Here is a 22,169-nt window from a genome sequence, read left to right on the forward strand (position 1 = left end):
CACTCATCACTGCCAAGCAGTGGGCGGGTGAAACGAGATGCCCACCCCCCCCAACTATGCACCCACCCAATGCAGTTCAGTTTATTGTTGCCTAAATGACAATCACACATTTGTGAAAAGGAGGAGGCAGCCAAGGACGTGACTCCATGCTGGTCACAGCTGGCATTGCAGGACAGACACAGTGCCCACCCGCCCAATGCAGACATGCCAAGACCAGCCAGCAGGTTCCAGTTTCATTTTTCTAATTTTGCCTTCAAGGTTCATGTGAGTGGGGTCCTCTCCAGGACCATTTGTTGCCAGGATGGACTGTGCCACCCACAATGCCAGGATGGGTCCATACAAGTGCCAGCAGTCCCCTTGAAGATGGCAGGAACAGAAGGACAGTCCCCCCCCCCAGTCATAGCCTGCTCTCCTTATCACGTGTGAGGTTTAAGGCACTGAGACCCCCCAGGTGACTCCCACCCACTGTTGCTCACTCAGCGACTTAACGTGTCCACACCACCTCAAAGTCGAGTTTCTTGTCATAGGCCCTCCTCGCTATGGTGACAATGAAAGGACACCCCCACTAAAACACTGCGCCCCCTGCTGGCCTTCGCTCACTTGGATGAATTTGCTGAATCGCCCTCTTCACACAAGGTGGGCTGGTGAAAGGCACTATAGAAACGGGCAGGCCTGCTGTGTCTGAGCCCTCCACCTCAGCTGAAAGCAAAGGGCCAGCGAGATCCTTGGAGGGGCTGGTGCAGGTGCCCACCACGGACTTGAAGGAATTTGAAATGGCTGATGTGTCTGCGGCCCCCTTTAAGTGTACCCTGTGCAGAGGATGCCACAACTGCATCAGGGACTCCTGCTGGTGGCACCACAGTAGCAATAGGTGGAGCTCCATGCCCACCGTCCAGAAGGGGGGGTCACAGGGGCAACAGACAGACGGACAAAGACGAAAGAGGTGCTCAACCCTCACTCTGATAACCCAAGCCAGACACGGGGGGGGCACTTGGCACAAAGCAGGAGGCAGCTGGCACTGAGGGCAATGCCACATGGGCGACTCCTTCCTCTCACCGTCCGTCCCCTCCGCCATTGCCTCAAGCCTTCCTTACAATCCTGCAGGCCTTCCTCCAGTCCCGCTGGCGCTCCACCTTGATGGGCAGGTTGGGTACTCTGGTGACACTTGGGGTGGCAGACCTGGAACAGCTAGAAGTCAGAGCAGAGGGTAAAGGGTGGTGAATGGGATTGTCATTTCTGAACGAGACATGCCCGGTGCCACTCCACAAACACAACAGCAGACCCACCCACACAGCCCCCTCAGATGGCCAGCAGGCCCCCATGGGCACTCACCTGGCACTCCAGACCGGACCCTTCTGCTTCTTGGGCTTGGCCGCCAGCTTCCGATACTCCATCCAGCCGCAGACGAGCTCGTGGAAGATCATCACGTAGAGCAGGAAGACGAGCACCGCGGGCTCCATGGCGCTGCAGAGACTGAGCCGCTCGGCTGGCTGATGGGATGCAGCGCATCGTCCTTGTTACCATGGAGACCAGCTCGTGGGGGAGGGGCAGCGAGACAGAGCCTACTGCAGACCCAGCAGGGGGGGTCCGTCCAAGGGGCACACGGCCACAGGGTCCTATTCTCCTACCGTCAATCTCTCGGGGTCACCCGCTTATTCAAGGGCCTCAGTCAAGAGGGTGGCACGGACCACGAGGTGCCTGCTTCACCCTGCTGTCACCCAAACACAACAAGGGGGACATCCCCACACTGCCAAGAGTCACCCGAGTAACAAAAAGCCCACCTTGCCAAGGAGGTGACCAGGCCAGAATGTCAAAAACCAGCACATTTATTATTTACAGACATCAGTGGGCACGGCCAGACAGGGCAGCCAGCCTCAAGAAGACAATGACGGCGAGGCCACTGGTGGAGGGGTGGTGGGCGTCAGGGCGGGCGTCGCGACGGGCAGCTCCATGGGCGTCGTCTCCGCCACGTTGGCAGGGCTTTTCTTCTGCGAGTCCAGCTTGTCCACCAGCTGTGTGTGGAGCTCGCGCACTGCGTCGCTGGCCTGTTTCAAATGACAAGAAGTGTCACTGGCACTGCCCCACTCCCAGAACCCACACCTCATCGAGACCACGGGGCACACCTGCTTGGAAGGCTCCAGCGACTTCACCAGGGTTTCTATCCGGGTGGGCAGCACCTTGGGGTGAATCTGCAGCAGCAGGCGCAGCAGATGGCGATGAACGTTCTCCCTGCTGAAAGAGATGGCACAGCTTGTCAAGGGCACGTGGCCAGCTAGTGCCATTTGCCCCATTCAGCCAGCTGCCTACCTGGAGCAGGTGGTGAGGAAGAAGCCATCAAACACAGCAGAACAGAAATCCTCCGAGCCAAACTCCTCGGCTAGCAGGGTCAGGGTGCCCGTGAACAAGTGCAGGAAAACGTCACCGAAGGCCTGGTCATTGTGCGTCTCCACTGGAACGACAAGAGCAGACACGTCAGCATCGGGCACTGCCAACCTCTGGCACGATCAGCCATACAAAAGGTCCTCACCGAGGGCAGGCAGCAGCCTCTGCAGGGCGTTCTTGTTCCTCTGCTTGGTAACATGTAGCACGTAGTAAAGGCCCATCTCACACGCCACTCGGCTGTCCTGGAGGAACCTGGCAAGAGAACGACTGGAGGGCATCAAACGTGGACTGGGCAGCACTGGGCTTTGGGTCTTCAGAGAAGGCTCAGGATACTGCCAGCCTGGTGCTCAACTAAGCACAATGCCCGACTCTCAGGACACCCCCCCCCCACCCAGTGTGGCATCCCAAGGGTCATGTCCTTAACAGAAGTTCGTGCACCAAGCTGGGCTGGGCAGCAGACCAGTGCCCCCAAGGTTGTTCAGGTACCCTGTGTGCTGTTGAACTGACCACCAAAACTGTCACCCCCAAGGCTTACCAGCTTCTCCAACGGCACCGTCAAGACAGTGGCACAAGTGACTGGTACAGTTCAAGACGTGCTGCCTTGAGGAGTGGAAAGTCATGAGGCCAACAGATAGCAGCTGACCACCCTGACCTGACGGCGTCACACGAGGGTCCCCGCTGAGTTCGGATTCTCACATCTCCATTCGTTGTACACCTGCTCAATCCAGTTCAGGCTGGTGGGGAGCCGGCTGGCAGCATGGGGTGTGAGGCAGGAGGCAGACCTGAATGGGATACTGGGGTTCTTCAGAGTGCCAACTCAATATTATGGACTGAGCTGCCTTCTCTTCATAAACATTTCACCCATACTCTCTGGATGGCACCTGCATTTGTGCCCGAGAAGGTGGCAAATCCTGGCTCATGACATCTCCATGTCTGGTCACCTCACGCATGCTGATGTGTTTCTTTGTGCTGGCGCTCTGCTGGGGTCTGATTAAGCTGACTGCCCCAGTACTGCCATGGCCAACCGTTACCAGACAGTCATCTGAACTGGCAGAGCTGCCACCAAGCACAGAGGGGACGGCCGTAATGGAACAGAGGCCATCAATCCCAATGGCCGAGATGAGGGACGTGTAGGTGCTGTGGAGGTGTCAGTCTTAAGTGTGCTGTGAACAAACACAATGCCCTGCTGTGATGCCACATAAAGTTAAACGTTTCGATCCGAGTGCCATCTTAACCTGCATGTACGCTTCATCTCTTTCTAGGCTGTAATGGTCAGCACAGTGCGCTGGCACAGAGGTCACTATCACCGCCTCACTAGTGCATTGTCATGAGCTCAAATCTGAACCTTGACGGTAACCCTGACCCTGGCGTCCCTGTACATTTGGGTTGGACTGGTACTAAAATTGATGCCAACCAGCTTTCAGGCCTCAGTACTGCCACCATAGCAGTTCCAAAGCCAACAGCGAATAACTACAAGACCCTCCATGGCGCTGCTACCCTCTTGATAGCGTGAAGTGTGCAGTCACTGAAGCAACAACAGGAGCGGATAAGGCGGCTGGGGGTATTGGCGCTCCCCCCATGAAGTCCCGAGCACGTCAGACCAATGAAGGGGTTTGTTCTGTCAAAGCTGGCGGTTCATCCACACTTACACTACCACATGTGGACTGTAGGGGGAGTTTGGGACGGAGGGGAAAGCTGAGGTTTACTTCTAGTATTGAAAACCCCAAAAAGCTGCTACCATGCTGTTTGAAATTGTAGAGGTGTTGGTCTTCTCCAGTACCAGTACCAGTACCCGCACAACCCTTCTACACGTCTGCTTCCAGCCTTATGCCCGAGGCCGCTGGTGTAGGCTGCAGCCACCCCAGGAACAGGCAGGGTTGTGACGTTATATTACATCAGGTGACATCTGAGCAGACAGGGTGATGAGGGAGCATGTGCTTCATCAGTGAGGACTTTGAGTCTACTTTTTAAACCTGCAGATGTTCTGACAATGGGCACGGTGGGCTCCGAGCACTCAGCCAGAGCAGCAAATGTGAAGACCATATGTGTGAGGAAGCCAACTTCAGGATTTAAAACACATCGTGTGCAGAGCGGTCAGTCGGTTACTCTGTGTCACCCTATTGGTCAGACATTTCGTCACCACCTAAATGACATTTAGGGACAGAGGCAGGAACAAACGGAAATCAAGGAGCTCTGTAAAATGTCACCTCCATCTCAAAATGGTGAGTCTGATGTCAAGTGCTTGGACAAAGGCAAATCACCATGGGTCAGTGACACATATGCAGAGATGGCGCTCCACGTGGGCACAGTGGGCCTTTGGCACTCGAGAGAGGCGTCTGTGATCAGCTTGTCACCTTCAGTCCCCTCCACAAGCCGGCTCATTCCTGTTCACACAAAACCAAACAGCAGGCTCAACTGGGCCAGGGGTGGGAGTCACTGGCCGCCCCAATCATTAACTGTGATGAACAGCGGGGTGCTTTGTGGCTCTCTGCCACCACCTCCACTTTCAGCTTTCACTATTCATCCTCCATGTTCCTGATGTACCACTAATGTTAATAACTGGGCCTCTTACACTTTATCATGTTCTGTCAATGGTCCTCTCATGGTCCACAAACAAAGCAGCATGAGTGATGATGTCCCATTGTACTGTGCCCACTGCACGTGCCCGATGTGAACCCATCTAAAATCCACAAACGGCACAACTATTCAGGTCAGACTTACTTTGTAAAGTATTCAGGCAGGGCACTTGGGTATGTGACAGGAATCTTCTCCTCCACCAACAACTTCTGGTCCACAGTGAAGGTGTAGTCATCCACGACAAACGACAAGAGAGTCGGCAGGAACTTGGTGACCAATTCAGGCTCCTGAAAAAGACAAACCATCAACAACCACAAACTGGGAGCTCTGGAGTGCATGCACAGCAAACTGGAGACCCCCATTTTAGGAGTGGATCAACCCAATTAGCTTCAGCCTCCCGGTGAGGCCCATCAGTACAAGACAAACCAAGCTGATCATTCAGAGCTTGCACTCCAGAGCTGAGCTAGAGGAAGAGCTTACGATACCAGGACACATGGCATTCCACAGATTGGCGAGGAGTCACATACCAGACGAGGCTCCTTGAACACCTGGCTGTCAATCATGTCCCAAGCCCCTTGGCCCAGGGACAGCATCCGGAGAAGCAGCAACAGGTCAGGACTGTCCTGTAAAGACAAAGTGGTCTGAATGAGATGACGCAGAGTAAAGACTGTAAGACACCAGTCTGCCAGGCCGGGATCCCACTCTCCTACCCTGGGCAGTGCCTCCTGACTGACCAAATCCTGAAGATTGCGTATGGTGCTCAGAACTAGAGTGTTAGTGGCAAAGGGGTCACACAAGATCATCGAGAGGTCCCTAAAAGGCACAAGGCAACAAAGAATGTGAAGCTCTAAGACAAGCCTCCTCCACAAATGGCACATCAGCGGGCACTCTGCTTACCCGAGAACTTGCTCCTGACCCTTCTTTACTCCATCCAGGAAACCCTGCAGCTCCCGCGCTCTTTTGGCATCCACAAACTTCTCTCGAATGCAGGCGTCCAGGCACCAAGTGAACTGCAAAAGGAAGTTGACAGAGGTGCCAGTGAGGACAATGACAGTTGGGACACTAGCAGAGCAGACAGCTGGCAGCTACACCAACTAGAGCGACTCACTTTGTGGCAGGGGTCGATGGTGCAGATCTCACTGATGTCCAGGTCATGCAAGGACATGAGAAGTTCGGCTCGCAGGGTGCAGTAATGCACATTTCGTGTACGCAGAAAGAGCGTACGTAGGAACTGAAGCACCATGTCATACAACTTGACGTTCTTTCCGATCATCTGAGTCAACTTCTGCACCACCTGACAAAATGAACAGTCTCATACTGGGCACCTTAAATGTTGACAAGGAACAAAGACACATCAAGCAGACACCCTCAACCCAATATCTTACATGCCCTCTGCTTGACCCACTCCTGGTAGGTCACTAAATGTGTCTATGGTGAGGACGGCAGATGATCCTCACCTCTCCTTGGCGACGCGTTTTCGGTGAGGAGCTGAAGAAGTTGTGCAGCACTGACAGGTCACTGCTGAAAAGCGCATTCTCTTTCTCCACGATGTACTGTTTGAGGAGTGGTGACACCTCGTCTCCAAAAAGGGCCTGGTTGTCCTGCCAGATCTGCCTCTTCACCTCCACATCACAAACCCTATACAGGTCTTTGTCGGCCATGACAAGCTTGAGCTTCTTTTCAGGGACCTGAGTAGAGGAAAACAGAAAAAAAACCAACAGTGATCATCAAGAGCTGTGTCCTCACAAAAGCTGGCACCGCCGTGTCTTTGGCTGTGACGATGACACAGATGTACAAGAGGAACCTTGGGCAGGTGCTTCATGACACGCATCGCCACTGGCTGAATGGAAGGCATCTTCACCAGCGGGAAGCTCTTCTCCAGTAGTTCCTCTAGTTTGGTGTAGCTGAAAAGAAAAACAAAAGAGATGAGGGACATCTCACGTCGCACCACACACGTGTGTACCGGCCACAGAGCATCATTACCGGTCTTCATCTTTGCCTTCAGCGATGACCGCCACTCTCTCCAGCAGTTTCTCCCGCAGCTCATCGAAAACAGACTGGTGAAACTCGAGGCGGGGAGTGCCATGCAGGTCAAGGAAGGGCAGAGCCGACTGCAGGGATGGCAGAAGAATCCCATTCTCTGTCTGTGGAAATATGAGCCGACATATCAGGGGTGGTCCTTCTCTGGGGGGCTCTTCCTATACTTTTATCTGTGCGAGTTTGGATAAAACAAAAGAAACGAGCAAGACTACCGATCTCGAAGTATTCCACCTAATGTGTCAAAGATCTGTGGGCCACGACAAGCCCAAATATCTCATGGAAAAGTCAGTCCGATTTATTTCATGGCTCTGAGTTATTGACGCACACACCGTGTCCCTAAAGAGATACTAAAATGTACAACTCAGGAGATATGGCGACACTTGACAGCGGGTCTAACAGAACATGAACTAGGAGTGCCACAAAATAAAATAAAATACGAGTGCCATTATGAAAAACAAGCTGAAAACCGCTGTGACTTGGGAACACCCGGGGTGTCTGCCATCACTGCCTCTCGGGGGCCACAATGTCGGGGTCCCCAGCACGTCCTGCCCTTTCAAAGGGGACTTTGCAGTTTCTGGGGCTTGGGCCGAATGCTTCGGTTTCGTCGGCTTGCACTACTAAAACACGGCGATGTGGCCAACTAAATGTGAAGGACTGACGCCATATGCAAACCCGGGGCTCTGCGGCACCCAGTCCTGGGTGGGCTCCACCACGGCGACCAATGCCAAGCCGCCGCCGCCGCAGCAGCAGTGGGTTCATAACAGAAACGAACGGCTTCGTGTCCCGTCCTTGTGCCCTGGGGGGCAGTTGAGGGGTCAGCCAGCCTCCCTGGACATCCAGAGCGCGGACGCGAGCGAACTAACCTCCTAGCGGCGGTACTCGCCTGGAACTGGTCGATGGCTTTGAGGGGCTCCGTGCAGTTCGTCAGCGTCTCCTTCAGATCCTCCCCGTTGGAGATGCCCAGCTCGGGCAGCCCCGCGAACATGCCGGCCGCTCTGTAGACTTCAGCTTACGCCACGAAACGTTCAACAGCAAACAAACAGAAGCGACGGCAAGACGGTGGCGGGAGGAATGCCTTCTACCAATCAGGTGTCAGTGTGGGAGTTGCGACGGCAGCCTCGACGCTCTGATTGGCCCGTTGTCTGTCAATCCGGGGCTTCTCAGGCGGACAAAACAAGCGGCCCTCTGTGGGAATGAGAGCGTTAAACAGGCTCGTGCGATTGATCGAAGTAGTGAATTTCGAAGGAAGGTAAATCGCACGCTGGATAAAGATGCAAAATACAAAATGTACCACTCTCCACGCTGTACGTTACAGCCTAAGTACAAAAAGAAAAAAAAATCTATAAAAAGAGACTTGAAGGCGGGATTTCTCCGTGTCCGTGTAAAAGCGCTCCGGCGCGTTGGTCCGTGGTACGTCATGTAAAAGGGTCCCCGTCGGTGCACTCGCTCTACACACTCAGCGTTCCGCGACTCAATTCGGTCCTCTCCGGCCACATGACGGTAAAGGATTGGCGACATGCTGACTGAGATGAAGAGCGACAAGCTTTACTAGTTCGGATGAAGTGGCGATTGCAACGAGCAGGGCTTCATTTTGGACGTAGAGCGAGGCTTGTGGACTCCACGTCCTACTTGGATGTGACTCACATGTTAGATGTAATTGTGACCGAGCGCGAAAGACGTGCACAGTGACCGACCCCGACTCCAGGCTGCACTTGTGCTCACTTGTGACGAGAGAAGTACGTGAGCCCCTTGGAATCCCCTGGATTTCTGCCTTGATTCCTACTGAAATGTGGCAACTCGGGACAGACCCAATGACAGTCACCCCCACTTGGCGACTCCTGTAGCTGCTTCTGAGACGTGCACCCCGCCGCGGAGGGATTTGGGACCCTCTCTCAGCTCCTCCATGCTCCTGGGTGCCCTCTTTGAGTCATCCAATGCCATCTCCATGGGGTCTCTTTAGTCGATTTCCTTGTGAGCTTTGCCTCATCGTCTTGTTCCATCAGCCGATCTCCCTTAAGCGTCAGGTCAGGGATGAGGGCCCTTAAGTGTTAGATGTCTTGACGCACCTTTGGATTCCTTGTTGCCTTGGTGATGTCCAAGTCCAAACCCTGATGCCCCTTCCACTGGGCTTCACACTTGGCATGATATTTTGATGTTGGTGTGCAGTGCCCATTTTTCCCCAAACAGGATCCTACCTTGAACTCCCTTCTTATCCAGCATTTTTCTGATGGTGGACATTTTGCAGGGTGTAGACTTCTTGGGGGGTCTTGTCTTCTGAGATAGGCCCCCCTACCCGGCCAGGAGGCCATAATGGCCAGATGGGGAGGAGACATAATGGATGGGCAGGAGGCCCAGTATGGTAGGTGGCAGTGCTCCATTGGCTCGGCTCCAGTTTAGACACCCAAGGGTTGCAGGGGGCTTGAAGTTCACACAGGCAACCGTGTTGAGGTCCATGGGTGCCACCGGAGGATGCGGCCAGTAGAAGAGCTCGCCGAGTTACGGAGCTTTTGTGCTGCTGGGCCGTCATAAAGGATGGGGGAGTTGGGGTCGAGAGGAGGTGGCCGCGGCTCACCTGGGAGTGAGGAGAGTGTGACTTGTGAAGGTCCTCTCTGTAACTGAATCTCACTTTCTGTTGAACCCAGGACTGTGTCGGTGGCTCAGTGACACCCCCCCACAGGTCACACCCTGGATTGATGAACTGTAGCGATGCTTTTGTGGCCTTTCCAGCCTTGTGCTCAGGCTCTGTGACAGGCGTGTGACGTCCATCTTGAGGAGAGCAGGTTTGCTGTCACCAGACTTTATTTAAAGGACGAGGCACGGCTGTGGCCCGCATCTCTGCTCTCGTCTCCTTCACTGCCACCCCACAGAGGGTCACAGAAGGCATGACAAGTCCAGCTGCGTGTGCGCGTGTCATTGTGACCACTGTGATGAAGATCAGCCCCCTTTCAGCAGGAGTCGATGGTGTTGAGGGGCTCAGCAGGTGACGAGTGATGAGCGCGTCTACGTTTTGTCACCTGTCACCCCCACACGCTCATTGGAAGTTGGAGGGGTCGTTTGACAATAAAGACCGCACAAGACTGGCGGACCACCGGGGATGCTGGCAGCTTTTTATTTTACTGTCACCACTGAAAAGGTCTGACTTTGGTGCCACTGTACTGTTTTAAACGCCCCCTTCCCTACTGGCTCTCCATGTCCTTCTCCGCTCCTTCATCATCATCATCATCTCCGTGCCCCTCCATTCCCCACTTTGATGCTCAAACTCTCTCAGGTCTGTAAAATGAAGCCCTCCAGATGCCAAGGCCTGTGAAGGTGAACCCTAAACAGACCACCGCGGTGTCTCGATACCTTAGCGGACCCCCGTGGCGCAGGCTGATTCTCTTAAACGGGTCGGGGTCTCCACATCCCCTCCACAAGTCCTCCTGGCTTCAGTCTCCAGCAGGTGTCCTCAGGCGTGTGCTGAAGAGTTGGAGTTTACGGAGGCTGCCATGTGAGTCGTGTTGTGTCGTGCCCCCCACCCCGGTCACACCTGTTTTTGGTTTGCTTTTTGTTTAAGGGTCCTGCTTCTCGTGACCCTCACGCCATGTTGGCCTCACGTCCACATTCTCGTTGTCACAGGAGCTGGGGTCTTCCCTATGGTGGCAGGTCCAGTGCCCCTCGGTGGACATACTTTACCATGCGATCTCAGGGGTGGGTACCTTTGAATTCAAGGGTCCCTCACATGTTTCGACCCTGGCATTGATTGCCATCTTTCAGGGTTGCTCCTGCCCGTTCATGATGCCACTGTTTCAGTTTTCACCTTAGTGTCACCTTAGTGAACTGCGGGGGCCGATTTAGTACCCCAACATCAGTTAGGCCCCCATAGTCCCCTCATTCCACTGATTTCCTAGATGCTCATTTAAAAACGAGCCCAGCAGGAGGCGCACATAGAAGCCAACATGTCACGGCGGAGATGTCAAGATGAGGAAATCGAAAAAGTGACACAGTCGGCCTGTCAAGTGACGGGCACTTCTGCTTAGTGTCCACTAGGTGTCCTCCATCACCTCTACTTGTATTGTGACAACAGAGGCCAAACGGTGGGTCCCAAACTCGATCCTGGGGACCCCCTGTGGCTGCTGGTTTTTGTTGCAACCAACCTCCTGGCCTAATTAAGGGAGTCGTTATCTCCGACTTTCAGTCTCAAAGTACAAATGACAACGCTAAGTTTGGTGGATTTGCATTCAGAGGCCCTGATTGGTTACACGGGCCACTTGGATTCTTTTTGAAGTTGTTGCCCAGCGTTTACTACGTGGTGGGCTCGACTCTGATCAGCTGTCATCACCCTGGCTGGCGGCTCTGCTTGGGAATTGTCACCGTTAGGGTCAAGTGACAGGAGGAGAAGGGGAAGACCACAAGAAAGAAGAAGAAGAAGAGAGTGCGAGAACAAGAGAGAGGAAGAAAGAGAGAGAGAGAACGCGAGAGAAAGATGAGAGAAAGCGATGAGCAGTTAAAGTTTGAAAACCAACAACAAAACAGAAATGTCAGACGATAAGAAGAGAAAAGAAAAGATGGGCAGCTGGTCAGATGAGATGAGCTGCAGTTGGCAGGGGGCACTGATGGGGGGGCACACTTTGCACCACCCTGCTCCTCATAGCCACCTCATCATTGAAGTGTGGAAGAGAAACGAGACTCGGGGGGCCGCGTGGTCTTTTAGGGCCGACACACGTGTTTCGGGACCCTTCCCACATTTAAAGGGGTCAAGTATTTTGGTGGTTGCGCACTTTGAAGGATCGAAGCATCAGTTTTCGGTCTCACAAAGAGACGCCTGAAAGTCCCAGAGGACGTCATGTCCCTTCACGCACCTGGCGAGACCCCCTCAGTTGGCATGAGGTCCGTTTCCATAACCGAATACGAGCCGAATTCAGAGATACTGAAGAACGAGGGTAGAAAGGCTTTCATGTTGGACACAACGCTAAATGTGGCCACCAGAAGGGAAGCCTGCCAACTCAGTCAGACTCGAGAGCTGGACCTCCGGGGGTCTCGCTGCCCACTTCACAGATCAGACGTGGCAGGTGTGTGGCACGCGATGAATGGGTGACAATTGCCCAGCTATCCTGCCCTCAATGTGTCAAGCGTGAGGAATGAAGGCTCTCCGATGGGCACAGCCACCCAGGTTGGCACGGCTTAAGGTCACTGCTTTGCTTTTGTCATCGTTACCATCGGGCGGCTCACCTGTCCCGTCGTCCCACTTCACTGGTTTAGTGTCCCCGTGGTCTCCACCAATCTGACAGCCCCTCAGAGCCTGCTAGGAGACACGAGGAGGACAACACGGAGGTCAGGGATGAGCCCTTCAACCATCAGTATGCCCCAATCAAGAACAAGGACCCGTGTTAAAGTGGGCACATCGGTGTCTTTTATTTGTGAAGACGTGCCAACGGCAACACCAGGGTGTAGTGTAGAGGAAAAAAAAAAAAAAAAAACGGCCAGCCCGGTCACCATCAACGTTTCTTACTGTGGAACCTCCAATGGAACACAAAACTAAAAGGGGTCACCTCAAAGGCGCGTCATCGTCATTGCCAGCGCCAGCAGGGACATGTGTGGAGAGATCTGTCCAGCAGAGGGCATCACACTCCAACTGGGCAGGGCACCATGGACGCCACACATCTTCCAACAGCTGGACCGGCGGCACCACTCGGAGGCACGTCATGGCCACCCCACAGCCCAGGGAGCAGCTGGCAGAGGGTCGAAGGCCACGAGGGTCTCGGCTCCCGTAAGGCAGCTGCACCCGGTATCACTTCACCACAGAGAGGCTGGTGATGCCTGAATGGGCGCAGCACTACTGAAGGCCTTGCATGCCCTTTAGGCATGGCCTCTAGCCCAGCGGCCGGTCAAGGGCTTTGGCACTCGGATGGGTCAGCTGATGCCCCTCCCCCCTGCTGCTCCTGCAGTCCTTTACAGCCACCCGCACTTTCCTGGCACATGCCACTCGTTCCCTCTGTGGTAAGCAGCAGCTCAATGGTGGCCGTGTCATCTGCAGACTGAGGGCCCGCGTCACTCTCGTCTGCCATGCGGATCTTGATGTTCATAGCGATGGCCCGATGGGCCGCCTTGCCTTCTGGGGGGAAACAGAAGAAGACTGAGGCTCAGAGGTGCTGGCGCGCCAGTCCAGTGCCCTCCCTGCTGAGCCGCTGCTTACCTTGGCCAAGCTGCTTGTGTCTGGACACCAAAAGCACGTCGACGTTGTGGTGCTCGTCTACGGCCTTCAGGAGGACCCGACCCTCCTTGCTGAAGAGGAACACGAGTGGAATGGAGATGCCATCAACGGGGCCGCCATCGCCAACCATTTGAAACAGGGGGGTCTCCTCGCTGCTGGTGCCTTCACTGTGGTCTGCAATGGCACAGGAGCAAAGTGAAGTGCAACAGGAGACAGGCAACCCCCCTGCCCACCCATGCCAGGGCACCAGTTACCTATAAAGATGGCCCCAATGGCACCCGCCTCCTGCAGGTGGCGAGCCTTCACCGCAAACATGCAGTCTCCACGCACTGCCAGTGCGATGTGCCCCTGAAGCTCTGCGCCATTGGTCGGGGGACCGCAGGCAGAGTAGGGGGCGCTCCGGACGACTCTCCCCTTGACCTAGAAGAGAGCAAAGCCAGAGATCAAGAAGCTGCCCATCATGTGCCCTTGAAAGAGACTCCTAGACAGGGTACCTCACCCCATGCTCGTTCTTGGAAAGGTCCATGCCAAACTTGGCCGGTCCAGCAGTCAGTACGGTCCTCCCCAGGAATGGTGGCGAAATTATCTGAACGGCCATGGGCACAAGCGTCTCAGATTCTGGGGCGGGCAGCACCTCGGCAACCAACTTCACCCGGTACACCCCGCCTTCAGGAGCTGGCATAGCCTGCCAAGCAAACAAAGGGTTACAGAAGAAAAAACTTAGGATGCAACGTGGGCACCCGACTGCTACTGACCTGCTGTCCTGGCGTGCCCGACTCCCTGCCGCTGCCCTCGCCCATTGCCATCAGTGTGATGCCCATGCTCTTGAGGAGCTCAATGGGCTCCAGACCACTGTCATGGAGGGGTAGCTCAATCCCCCTGCACACGAAAAGAAGAGCAAAGGCTCCATTGGCACACACCTCTGGGCATATGTGTACCACAGACTGGTCAACTGAAGGCACCACCCTTCCACAGATGGCACATGCCCCCCCCCCCCATTCCAAACCTGCGTCCGGAAGCACAGCCAGCCATAGATCACCTGACTGATGTGGGGCCGTGTGACCCACCAGCTCCAATCAGGTACTTGTAGCGGTCACGGATCCTCTGAGCAAAGGCGGGATTGTTGGGAAAAAGGGTCTGCAGGCTCGGGCAGGTGTAGGAGAAGGGGTCATCCTCGGCAGGGGCCGCCACCTGGGGGCAGAAGGGAAAGGACAACATCATCACTCGGTGTGCACATGCCAGGCGCGCCAGGCCGCGGACACAGAGCAGAACTCACCGTGACATTGGTGGGACAGGCCGGCCTGGACGAGGACAGAGTCACCGGCAGCAGGTGGGCTTCGGTCGTGAAGACGTAGTTGTCGATGTTGAAGGGCAGGTCGGCCTTCTCCGAGAAGAGCAGGAACAGGTACTTGAACATCTCGGCCAAGAAGAAGGAGTCCATCCTGCATGAAGCGGAAGGACAGGCTGAGCGGTGCCGAGCCCAGGGAGCCCCCCGCCATGCCACGCCGTGCCACCTACCGGTCCTCGTGAGTGCCAGTGCGCACGTCCTGGACAGCTGCGAAACCACATGGCACACGGGCATGCCCATTCAGGCTGTCCACGATGGATTTGCCCACCTGCAGGTAGTGAGGGTCTCCAGTGGCCTAAAGAACGAAACGCTCAGTAGGGTGCAACGTCAAAGGGCCAAGTCAGGGGGCAGCGCCAGCTCACCTTATACAGGAAGTAGGTGCTCTCTGCAAACTCGGGCCTCAGGGGGTGCTGACCCCAGTGCACTCGGAACTCTGTGGTGAACGCCTTGGGGGGTAGGGGGGGTTGGCAGAGAGAGAGAGAGAGAGAGGGGGGAAAAAGTCAGTCCAGCAGGGGGCAGCACTCACTTGGCACAAATCAAAGATGTCGGGTGCCCACCTCTGGGAGGAACTTGTGCTTCTTGGTGACCTGGTACAGCATCTCGTGGGTCTCGATAGCGGGCTTCAAGTCCCCCCTCAAGACCTGCCACAAAACAGCATGGCATCAGCATGGGCAGCTTTCAAAAAAGCAACCAACAAAAGCCCTCACACTGACCTGCAGACCAGGGAAGAAGGCGAGCAGGGAGTCCATCCAACCGCGCACGCTGACCGTAGGGTTGTGCATGTGGACACTGAGGAGGAGCGGCGGCTGGCTGATGTACTTCATGATGGCCGCGTAGTGCTGCAGGAGACACCCAGGGTCAAACACACGAGGCACCGCAGGCCACTCTGACCGCCCCTACAGGTGCCACGCTTACCGCATTAAACCGTTCCAGGAAGACGCCGTCACCCAGCAGGATGTAGGCCTTCATCAGGTACTCGTAGTAGGAGTCAATGCCCGCTCCCACGCCACTGTCTGAAACGCAAATGGTCATCGTCAGAGGAGTGGAAAGTGCCCGGCCAGAGGGGCACAGTCACCTGGCAGCACTCACCCCTGCGCACCCAGTCTCCATTGTGGATGTTGATGACTGTCCCCACGAGGTCACTTCCCCGCTGACGCTTCTCCCAGAGCACGTCCAGGGCCCGGCGGGCATGTTCCTGACACAGAGAGAGAGAGAGAGAGCACACACAAGTCAGGGGGCAGCCGTGTTGGCCACTGATGTTAACAAACTCATCGAGCAGCCTTCAGGAAGATGACATCAGAGCAGAGCCCGTTATTCTGTGCCCCAACCCCAGCCCACCAGACACACTAAAACTGCCAGGATGCCCATCTGCAGCAAGATGGTTTAAATACAAACATTTGGCTTCAGCTCCCCCCAGACACTGGGACCACCTCAGGAGGGGTCTGCCTGGCCAAATTGTTGGCACTCCATCCCGCTTGGTAAAGTCTGCGTCCACTCGCACACTGAGGAAGAGGAGGAGCGGATAGACGTCTAACCCTAATTCTGGGGTTTTAAAGCAGTTGGAGAACATTTGAACAACCTGGACGAGAAGAGACCACTGTGCCCAACAAAATACGCCAGTCCTATCCACAGAAACCCCCCCAAATAACATCGAGTTGAGGGTCCCTAAAGTCCTGCTGCCCACCACACAACGTGGTCACTCATTCCACGGGTCTGTGGCGCTCTGTGTGACATTTACCCTTAATGCGTTTCATTTTGAAGTCACCATCTCGCTCCACTGGGCCGATGCCCTTCATCATTTTAAACCCATCAGTCAGTCACGTCTGCTCTTCATCTCCTTCAGGCTCAGCTCCTCTCTGGACTTCTCGGTCTTTATGGAGACCCTCGCTGCCCCCAGGACTCCGCATGAGGCCTCACCAGTGGGTTATAAACCTTCAGTGACTTGTACAGCACATGTCAAGGCGCTATATAACCTGACATTCTTAATGGCTTGTCCTCCTCCTAAGGTGGGCTCTTGATTTTCAGACCCCCCCCATTGTGTATTTCACTTCCCACCTGTAACTCTTCTTTGTTTTTCTATCCAAATCATTTCTTTATATTAAAAACAGCAGCAGCACCAGCACTGCCCCCTGCTGGCCAGCACTCTTAACATCAGCCAATTCTGAGAAGGTTCTCCACCCCATCATCATTTCTGCTTCCTGGGTCTGTGCCAGTTCTACACACCACACCCTGATGCCAACCCTCTCACATGGCGCCTTATCAATGATCAATCATCTCATGTGCCCCCCGTATCCTCACAGAATGCCAGTGTGTTGGTAGAACCAGACCTCCTCGTCTGAGCCCATACAGACTTCCCAGTAAAACTGCTGTACGCGCCATGTGCTGCCCAACCTTCTCCTTAATTATTCCTTCCATTCATTTCCGTGGGATGTGCCTGAGGGACTCGGCTTGAATGTGGCACTGGTAAGAGAGCAGTGCGCTGGCACCCGCGTGTGAAGAGCCGTGCTGCGCCCAACGTCCTCGTTCATTAACCCTACTGGCTCGTTGTCCGCACACCGCGCAGTCATCTAAAGAGAGGGCACTCCAAGGTGGTCTACATGGTTACCACGCCAGTAACATGTCTGAGCAATTCAAAAACCAATGTGCAGACCACCCAAGTCATGTGTGGGGATCCTGGGGGTCCAAAGTAATGTTTTAGCCGCCAGCCTGACTGCTACCCCTTCAGCCATAAGAGAGCTAAACCAACCGTCGCTCACCGTACACAAGACACACCGCGGTGGGTCGACTGGTCCTCCACTTTCTAAAAGCCTGGCAGTCCATCGGAGCTTCGCCAACATTCCTTTCTATTTGCTGCCACTCGGACTTTCACGTTTCTGCGGTTTGCAGATCTGTCCGTGTAATCGTCCTGGGCGCTGTGCTCGCTCTTTAAAGAAGCCGCCCGTTTCCATACAGTCAGCCAGGGAAGCAGTCAAACCATAACAGACACAAGTGGGCCGCCACAGCCGAGTTTGGGATCAACACACACACATGATTTTTAGGGTGGCATTGGCCCCTGTCCTTCTGCTTAAATTGCTTACTTCCTAAACATCACAATGACAGGACAGTAGAAAGGGCCAGCAAGTCAAGGTGACCAGCACAGTGACCATTCCGTCCACTTTGCTTGTTCAGTTGTGCCAGTCTCTCCTGTAAGGCTTCCATTGGACCTTCGTAACTCGGTGCTCCACCCACTCTAATCCAGCCCCTCCCAGCTGTGGGCATCTGACCAATCACAGAGCCGCAGTGCATACCACCATTCTGACATGGCAGTCCCATGGTGCTTACCACCAGTCCACTCTGCGACATGCAGTCCCCATCAGTGGTGGCACATCATGACAATGCCAGTCTCTTCTTCTAGGATTACATGTGGGCAACAGGTGACAAGTGTCCCACCCAGAGCTCGACGCCATCACATACCTCAAAGACAGTCTCGCCCAGCATGCGGCTGAGTGCGGCGAACTCCAGGATCATGGTGCCAGCGCAGGCCGTGCAGGTGTCCGACTCTGTGCCCGTCCTGGAGAGTGGGTTCAGCACTCCATAGCGCAGGTTCACCTGAAACACAGGACATGCCAAGTAAGCCATACGCGACGTGCAACACGATACACGAGACCACAGCAGCCAATGCTCACCCACCCGGGGGTACGGCAGGCCGCTGGTAGTGTTGAACGCTGGCAGCAACCGGTGGCCCAAGTCCCTCGCCATGTACAGCAGCTCATCTTTGTACCACGCCATCCTCTCACTCGCAGGCCGGTCTCTCAGCATGGTGGCCATGGCATGTCCTCCTAGCAGGCCACTTCAAGAGAGACAAAGTGGAATCACTGGCATTGTCCAGCTCAAGCCCCCCTCATTTAATAAGCATCACCCAGACGTTACTGCAGTCACTCCCCAGGCCCCCCACTCTTCCCACTTACACACCCCAGCACACGAATGTTGGTCTCAAACACAGAGACGACCACGTCATTGTCAAACCGAACATCCAGGATGACCCTCCGGACGGCCTCTTCAAACTCATCCAGCCTGTTGAGGACCTGAAATACAAAGCAGATCATTGAAAAGACACCCCGGTCAGCATGGGGGGGGCTCACGATGGCTCCAAAACATCACTAGAAGATGAAGACCCCACCGCACCACAAACCCAGCAAAAGGCACCTCAGCTACTGCTCAGGTAGCATGGCACTCACCACCAGAGTGTCCAAAGTGTCGACGAGGGTGAGAGAGAACCTGTGGGCAGCAAAAGGCGAGAGTCAGCGCCATCTCTAATGCTCTGCCATGCTGTGAGGCAGGCAGAATGGCACCCCATAATTACATACTTTCCTAAGGAGTCATCAACGTCGCCCCGGTTGGGTTCGAAACCTCGGATGCGGCCACGGCAGCTCAGGGGCATCAGCTCATCAGCAGGATAGGCGTATTTCTGGAAAAGCAAGAGAAGGGCTGTTAGACCTTAAGAGATGCCCACCACCTCCATGGCAAGTCAGGAATGGGGAACTGGCTTCAAACGGCCAGCCTGAGGCCCTGTGCCACAGGCCAGTGGGCAAAGGCTTACCATGTAGCTGCCAAAGGCGTGGTCGAACATCTCCAGCACCTGCTCCCTGTGTGGGAGAAACAGAGAGGGAGATGGGGAGTCAGGTATGGGCACATGCCAAGGGCCAGGCTGCTATCAAGAGAGTCTCTGTGTGCCCAAAGTGCAGCAGGCAGGAGGTCAAGCTCAGGAAGTCATGGTTTCCTACAATGGGCTTCGGACTTCAGGGTCAGAGTTAAAGACACAAAATCCATTTGTTTCCATTTTTCCCTACAAGGGTTTTTTGGGAGTTTTTCCTTCTCTTCTTAGACTGAAGGCTGAGGGGCTGTGAAGACGCAGGGCCTGCTAAAGCCCATTGCGGACCTCCATGTGCGATTATGGGCTACACAAGAATAAATTGTATTATATTGTAAAATCCACAAAGGGCATCACTCAGTGCCCGCTGTACTGGCTCAAACATGGAAGGAGCAAATGCCCATCAGCCTCGTCACCAGCGCAGTCTTGGCATCTAACAGGAATGAACAACTGAATGCACCAAGGGAGCAAAGTGCAGTCAAATTACCAAAAAGTGCAAGAAAACCAGTCCAGCACCACAACACGAGCACAGGCCACACTGCCCTCCTACAAGACACCAGTCCAGGTGCCCGCTGGGTGCTGTGCTTCAGAGCACACGACAGTCACTGCGATGACCCCCACTCAGAAGCTGCACACCCTGTGAATGACAAGTTTGTTGGGACCCTTCGAGCTCATTGAAAAAGTGCCACAATGAAAAGCAGTTGTCCCCTATGTCCCCGCAGGCCTTTGAGGTGTCACTGAATAAAACAACGGCAGTGTGATAAGAGATCAAGTGTTGCTCATTCTACAAAGATCTTCTAAAATGGCCTGCACACATTTGTTGGTACCCCTATGAAGGACCCTAAATAACTGGATTCCAGTGATTCTGTGTTCCTAACTGGCCGTCTTATTGAATTCGTATCACACTCGTCACCAGTCGTGCATTCAGTCGCTCGCTCAGCCAACGTCAATCAAATCATCGCCCTGCTGTCTCACACTGAACACAAACCTGAGAAGGCACACCAAATGTTACATTGAGGGTCCCATCTTTTTTGCTTATGCGATTTTCATTTAGGTTATTATTTCAGACATTCTGTAGAATCCAAACTCTGACTTTTGTTAATTACGCAATAAAAACAATGATGGGTGCCAAGGACTTTTGTCACTTTAGACTTAAATGTCGGTTCTTCTTTCATGGAAGGGTACCAACAAATGTGCCTACGTCTAAAGGCTGACTGCTTGCATCCGTCACTACACAATAATGGCGTCTCACCTGGGCAGGCTCCGGTAAGGCGCTATATAAACACGCGGCCAATACAAGCCCACCTAAGCACACAGAAGGCGCTGGATAAAGGCTGGCCATATAACAACGGTATGGCACAGAAAGGCGCTATACGAATACGTCATCCTCTCAATCGTCGGTCCTGCAAAGCCGCCCCCTCGGCCCCCCGCAGCCTCAAACGTCTTACCTGAGCTCGGCCTTCTCCCGCCTCGTCATGCCCCCTACCTGGCAGAAGAGAAGGCAGGCCGCGGCCGTGAAGAGCCAAGCGCCCATGGCACAAATGAGGTGAAGTCTCTCGCCGGAGCAGACGGTCCACGCGCTGTACACGAAGGCCACTTTGTCGTGAATCTCATCCCTTCACTCAGCCGGCATGCCGATCGGCTAGCCGAAGGAGACGAGCCCGGAATTCGCGTCACAGCAGCCCAGCCCCGTCCCCGCCGCCGCCGCCCGTCTTAAAGGGCACAATTTCTTCTATTTCAGAGTGCGAGCAGGACAGTCCATCCCCTGTCCACCCTAGTCGTCCCGCTTCTGATTACGCCACGACCACCAGTCGAAACGTCCCGGCACCAGTCGGATTTAAAGGGACAGCCGCCGCCGCTGAAGAGCATTCTGGGATCAGCCCGCGCTCTCCGCTAAGTAGGCTGGGTAATGAAGTTCTCTTTCGCCATCTCCTCCCACGAGTAGCAAGCTCGATCGCTTTAAGGCGGGGATCGCTACCGAAAAGGCAGTTGGGAAATCGGACTGCTGCTCGCAGGGCATGATGGGGAATGTAGTCCGCATGAAGGGCCAAACTGTCAGTGAAAGCACACCACCTCCCCAATAAAAGGAAGCGCACTTCGCAATTAACTCAATCTATTACAGCAAATCTTGTGAGTCCACCTGAATTGCTTACTCAAGGAAGACACTATATAAAGGTTGGTGCAAGGCATCAGCGTGCTGATGCCGCTCGGCCGCCTGTCACTCTGCCATTCTTATGTTTAGCCTTACGTTGGACTTTAAAAGTGGGATCGGCCCAGTTTCTTGGCTTGAATGAGTTGTTTGGAGTTTCCTCAGCACACAAGTCAAGTGATGTTCAGCTGGTGACATTTTTGGAGGTGGGCACCTGGGGGGCTGTAAATTGTCACTAAGACAGCTTTAGGTGTTAGACTCCAAATCTGTGTGTCAGGTTGCTTGGTCCTGCGGTGGGTTGGCACCCTGCCTCGGATTGGTTCCTGCCTTGTGCCCTGTGTTGGCTGGGATTGACTCCAGCAGACCCCCGTGACCCTGTGTTCGGATTCAGCGGGTTGGAAAATGGATGGATGGAGGTTGCTTAGTCTGACATGGGTGTCTCAGGCCTGCTTCTACCACCACAGAACTAAAGTGGCTGACCTGGCAGTTGTGATCCTTCATTGTCCAGCTCATCGACTTGGCCACCACAGTTCATTCAAACATGGCAGCAAGAATCGCACTTTGAGCATCGGCATGCTGATACTGGGGTGACAGATTAGTGATGCGTAATGAACAGTGCCAGGCTGACTCCAGCCCCTTTCGGCTTACCACACATGGCTAAAGTACACCGTGGCCTGTGCCAGACCAGGACAGCCCACTACGCGGCCACCCTCTCTTGGCAAATAGAGCAGCCGCGCCCCATGCCCTACTGACAACACGAAGGCCGACTCTCCAGGCCTCCTGAAATCCACGTCCTGTAGGAGGCAGAGAGCCCCCAACTGTGGGGAGGCCCAGTTCATGTAAAGCACACCTG

At 54.6% G+C, this 22,169-nt stretch overlaps 2 protein-coding genes across 5 annotated transcripts; both read right to left on the bottom strand.

The window, feature by feature from the left end:
• Positions 1-1,804: 1,804 nt before the first annotated feature.
• nelfb (negative elongation factor complex member B) lies at positions 1,805-8,446 on the bottom strand. Of its 3 annotated transcripts, XM_051931577.1 has the most exons (14): positions 8,260-8,437; positions 7,883-8,182; positions 6,943-7,103; positions 6,764-6,863; positions 6,417-6,647; positions 6,068-6,253; positions 5,857-5,969; positions 5,670-5,772; positions 5,487-5,582; positions 5,104-5,246; positions 2,528-2,634; positions 2,308-2,449; positions 2,124-2,232; positions 1,805-2,045 (listed from the first exon to the last, which is right to left on the bottom strand). In XM_051931577.1, the coding sequence occupies exons 2-14, from the start codon at positions 7,982-7,984 to the stop codon at positions 1,875-1,877; spliced, it is 1,764 nt and encodes a 587-aa protein (XP_051787537.1). In that variant the 5' UTR covers positions 7,985-8,182; positions 8,260-8,437; the 3' UTR covers positions 1,805-1,874. The 3 variants fall into 3 exon arrangements, with proteins under 3 accessions (XP_051787537.1, XP_051787538.1, XP_028647321.1); XM_051931578.1 differs by having other exon boundaries at positions 2,124-2,229; positions 7,883-8,446; XM_028791488.2 differs by having other exon boundaries at positions 7,883-8,437.
• Positions 8,447-12,439: 3,993 nt separating this feature from the next.
• On the bottom strand, positions 12,440-21,158 carry LOC114642618 (ER degradation-enhancing alpha-mannosidase-like protein 3). Of its 2 annotated transcripts, none has more exons than XM_028791486.2 (20): positions 20,654-21,158; positions 19,117-19,162; positions 18,884-18,984; positions 18,755-18,794; positions 18,489-18,601; positions 18,207-18,366; positions 17,991-18,125; positions 15,627-15,732; positions 15,453-15,550; positions 15,251-15,376; positions 15,095-15,178; positions 14,900-14,983; positions 14,708-14,832; positions 14,466-14,631; positions 14,229-14,380; positions 13,945-14,068; positions 13,689-13,874; positions 13,444-13,609; positions 13,172-13,363; positions 12,440-13,090 (listed from the first exon to the last, which is right to left on the bottom strand). In XM_028791486.2, exons 1-20 carry the CDS (start codon positions 20,779-20,781, stop codon positions 12,864-12,866), a joined length of 2,559 nt encoding a protein of 852 aa, XP_028647319.1. In that variant the 5' UTR covers positions 20,782-21,158; the 3' UTR covers positions 12,440-12,863. The 2 variants fall into 2 exon arrangements, with proteins under 2 accessions (XP_028647319.1, XP_028647317.1); XM_028791484.2 differs by having other exon boundaries at positions 12,441-13,090; positions 20,616-21,156.
• Between the last annotated feature and the right edge of the window lie 1,011 nt (positions 21,159-22,169).

This window comes from Erpetoichthys calabaricus, chromosome 9 (genome assembly GCF_900747795.2).
Source record: "Erpetoichthys calabaricus chromosome 9, fErpCal1.3, whole genome shotgun sequence".
Classification (NCBI taxonomy): Eukaryota; Metazoa; Chordata; class Cladistia; order Polypteriformes; family Polypteridae; genus Erpetoichthys; species Erpetoichthys calabaricus.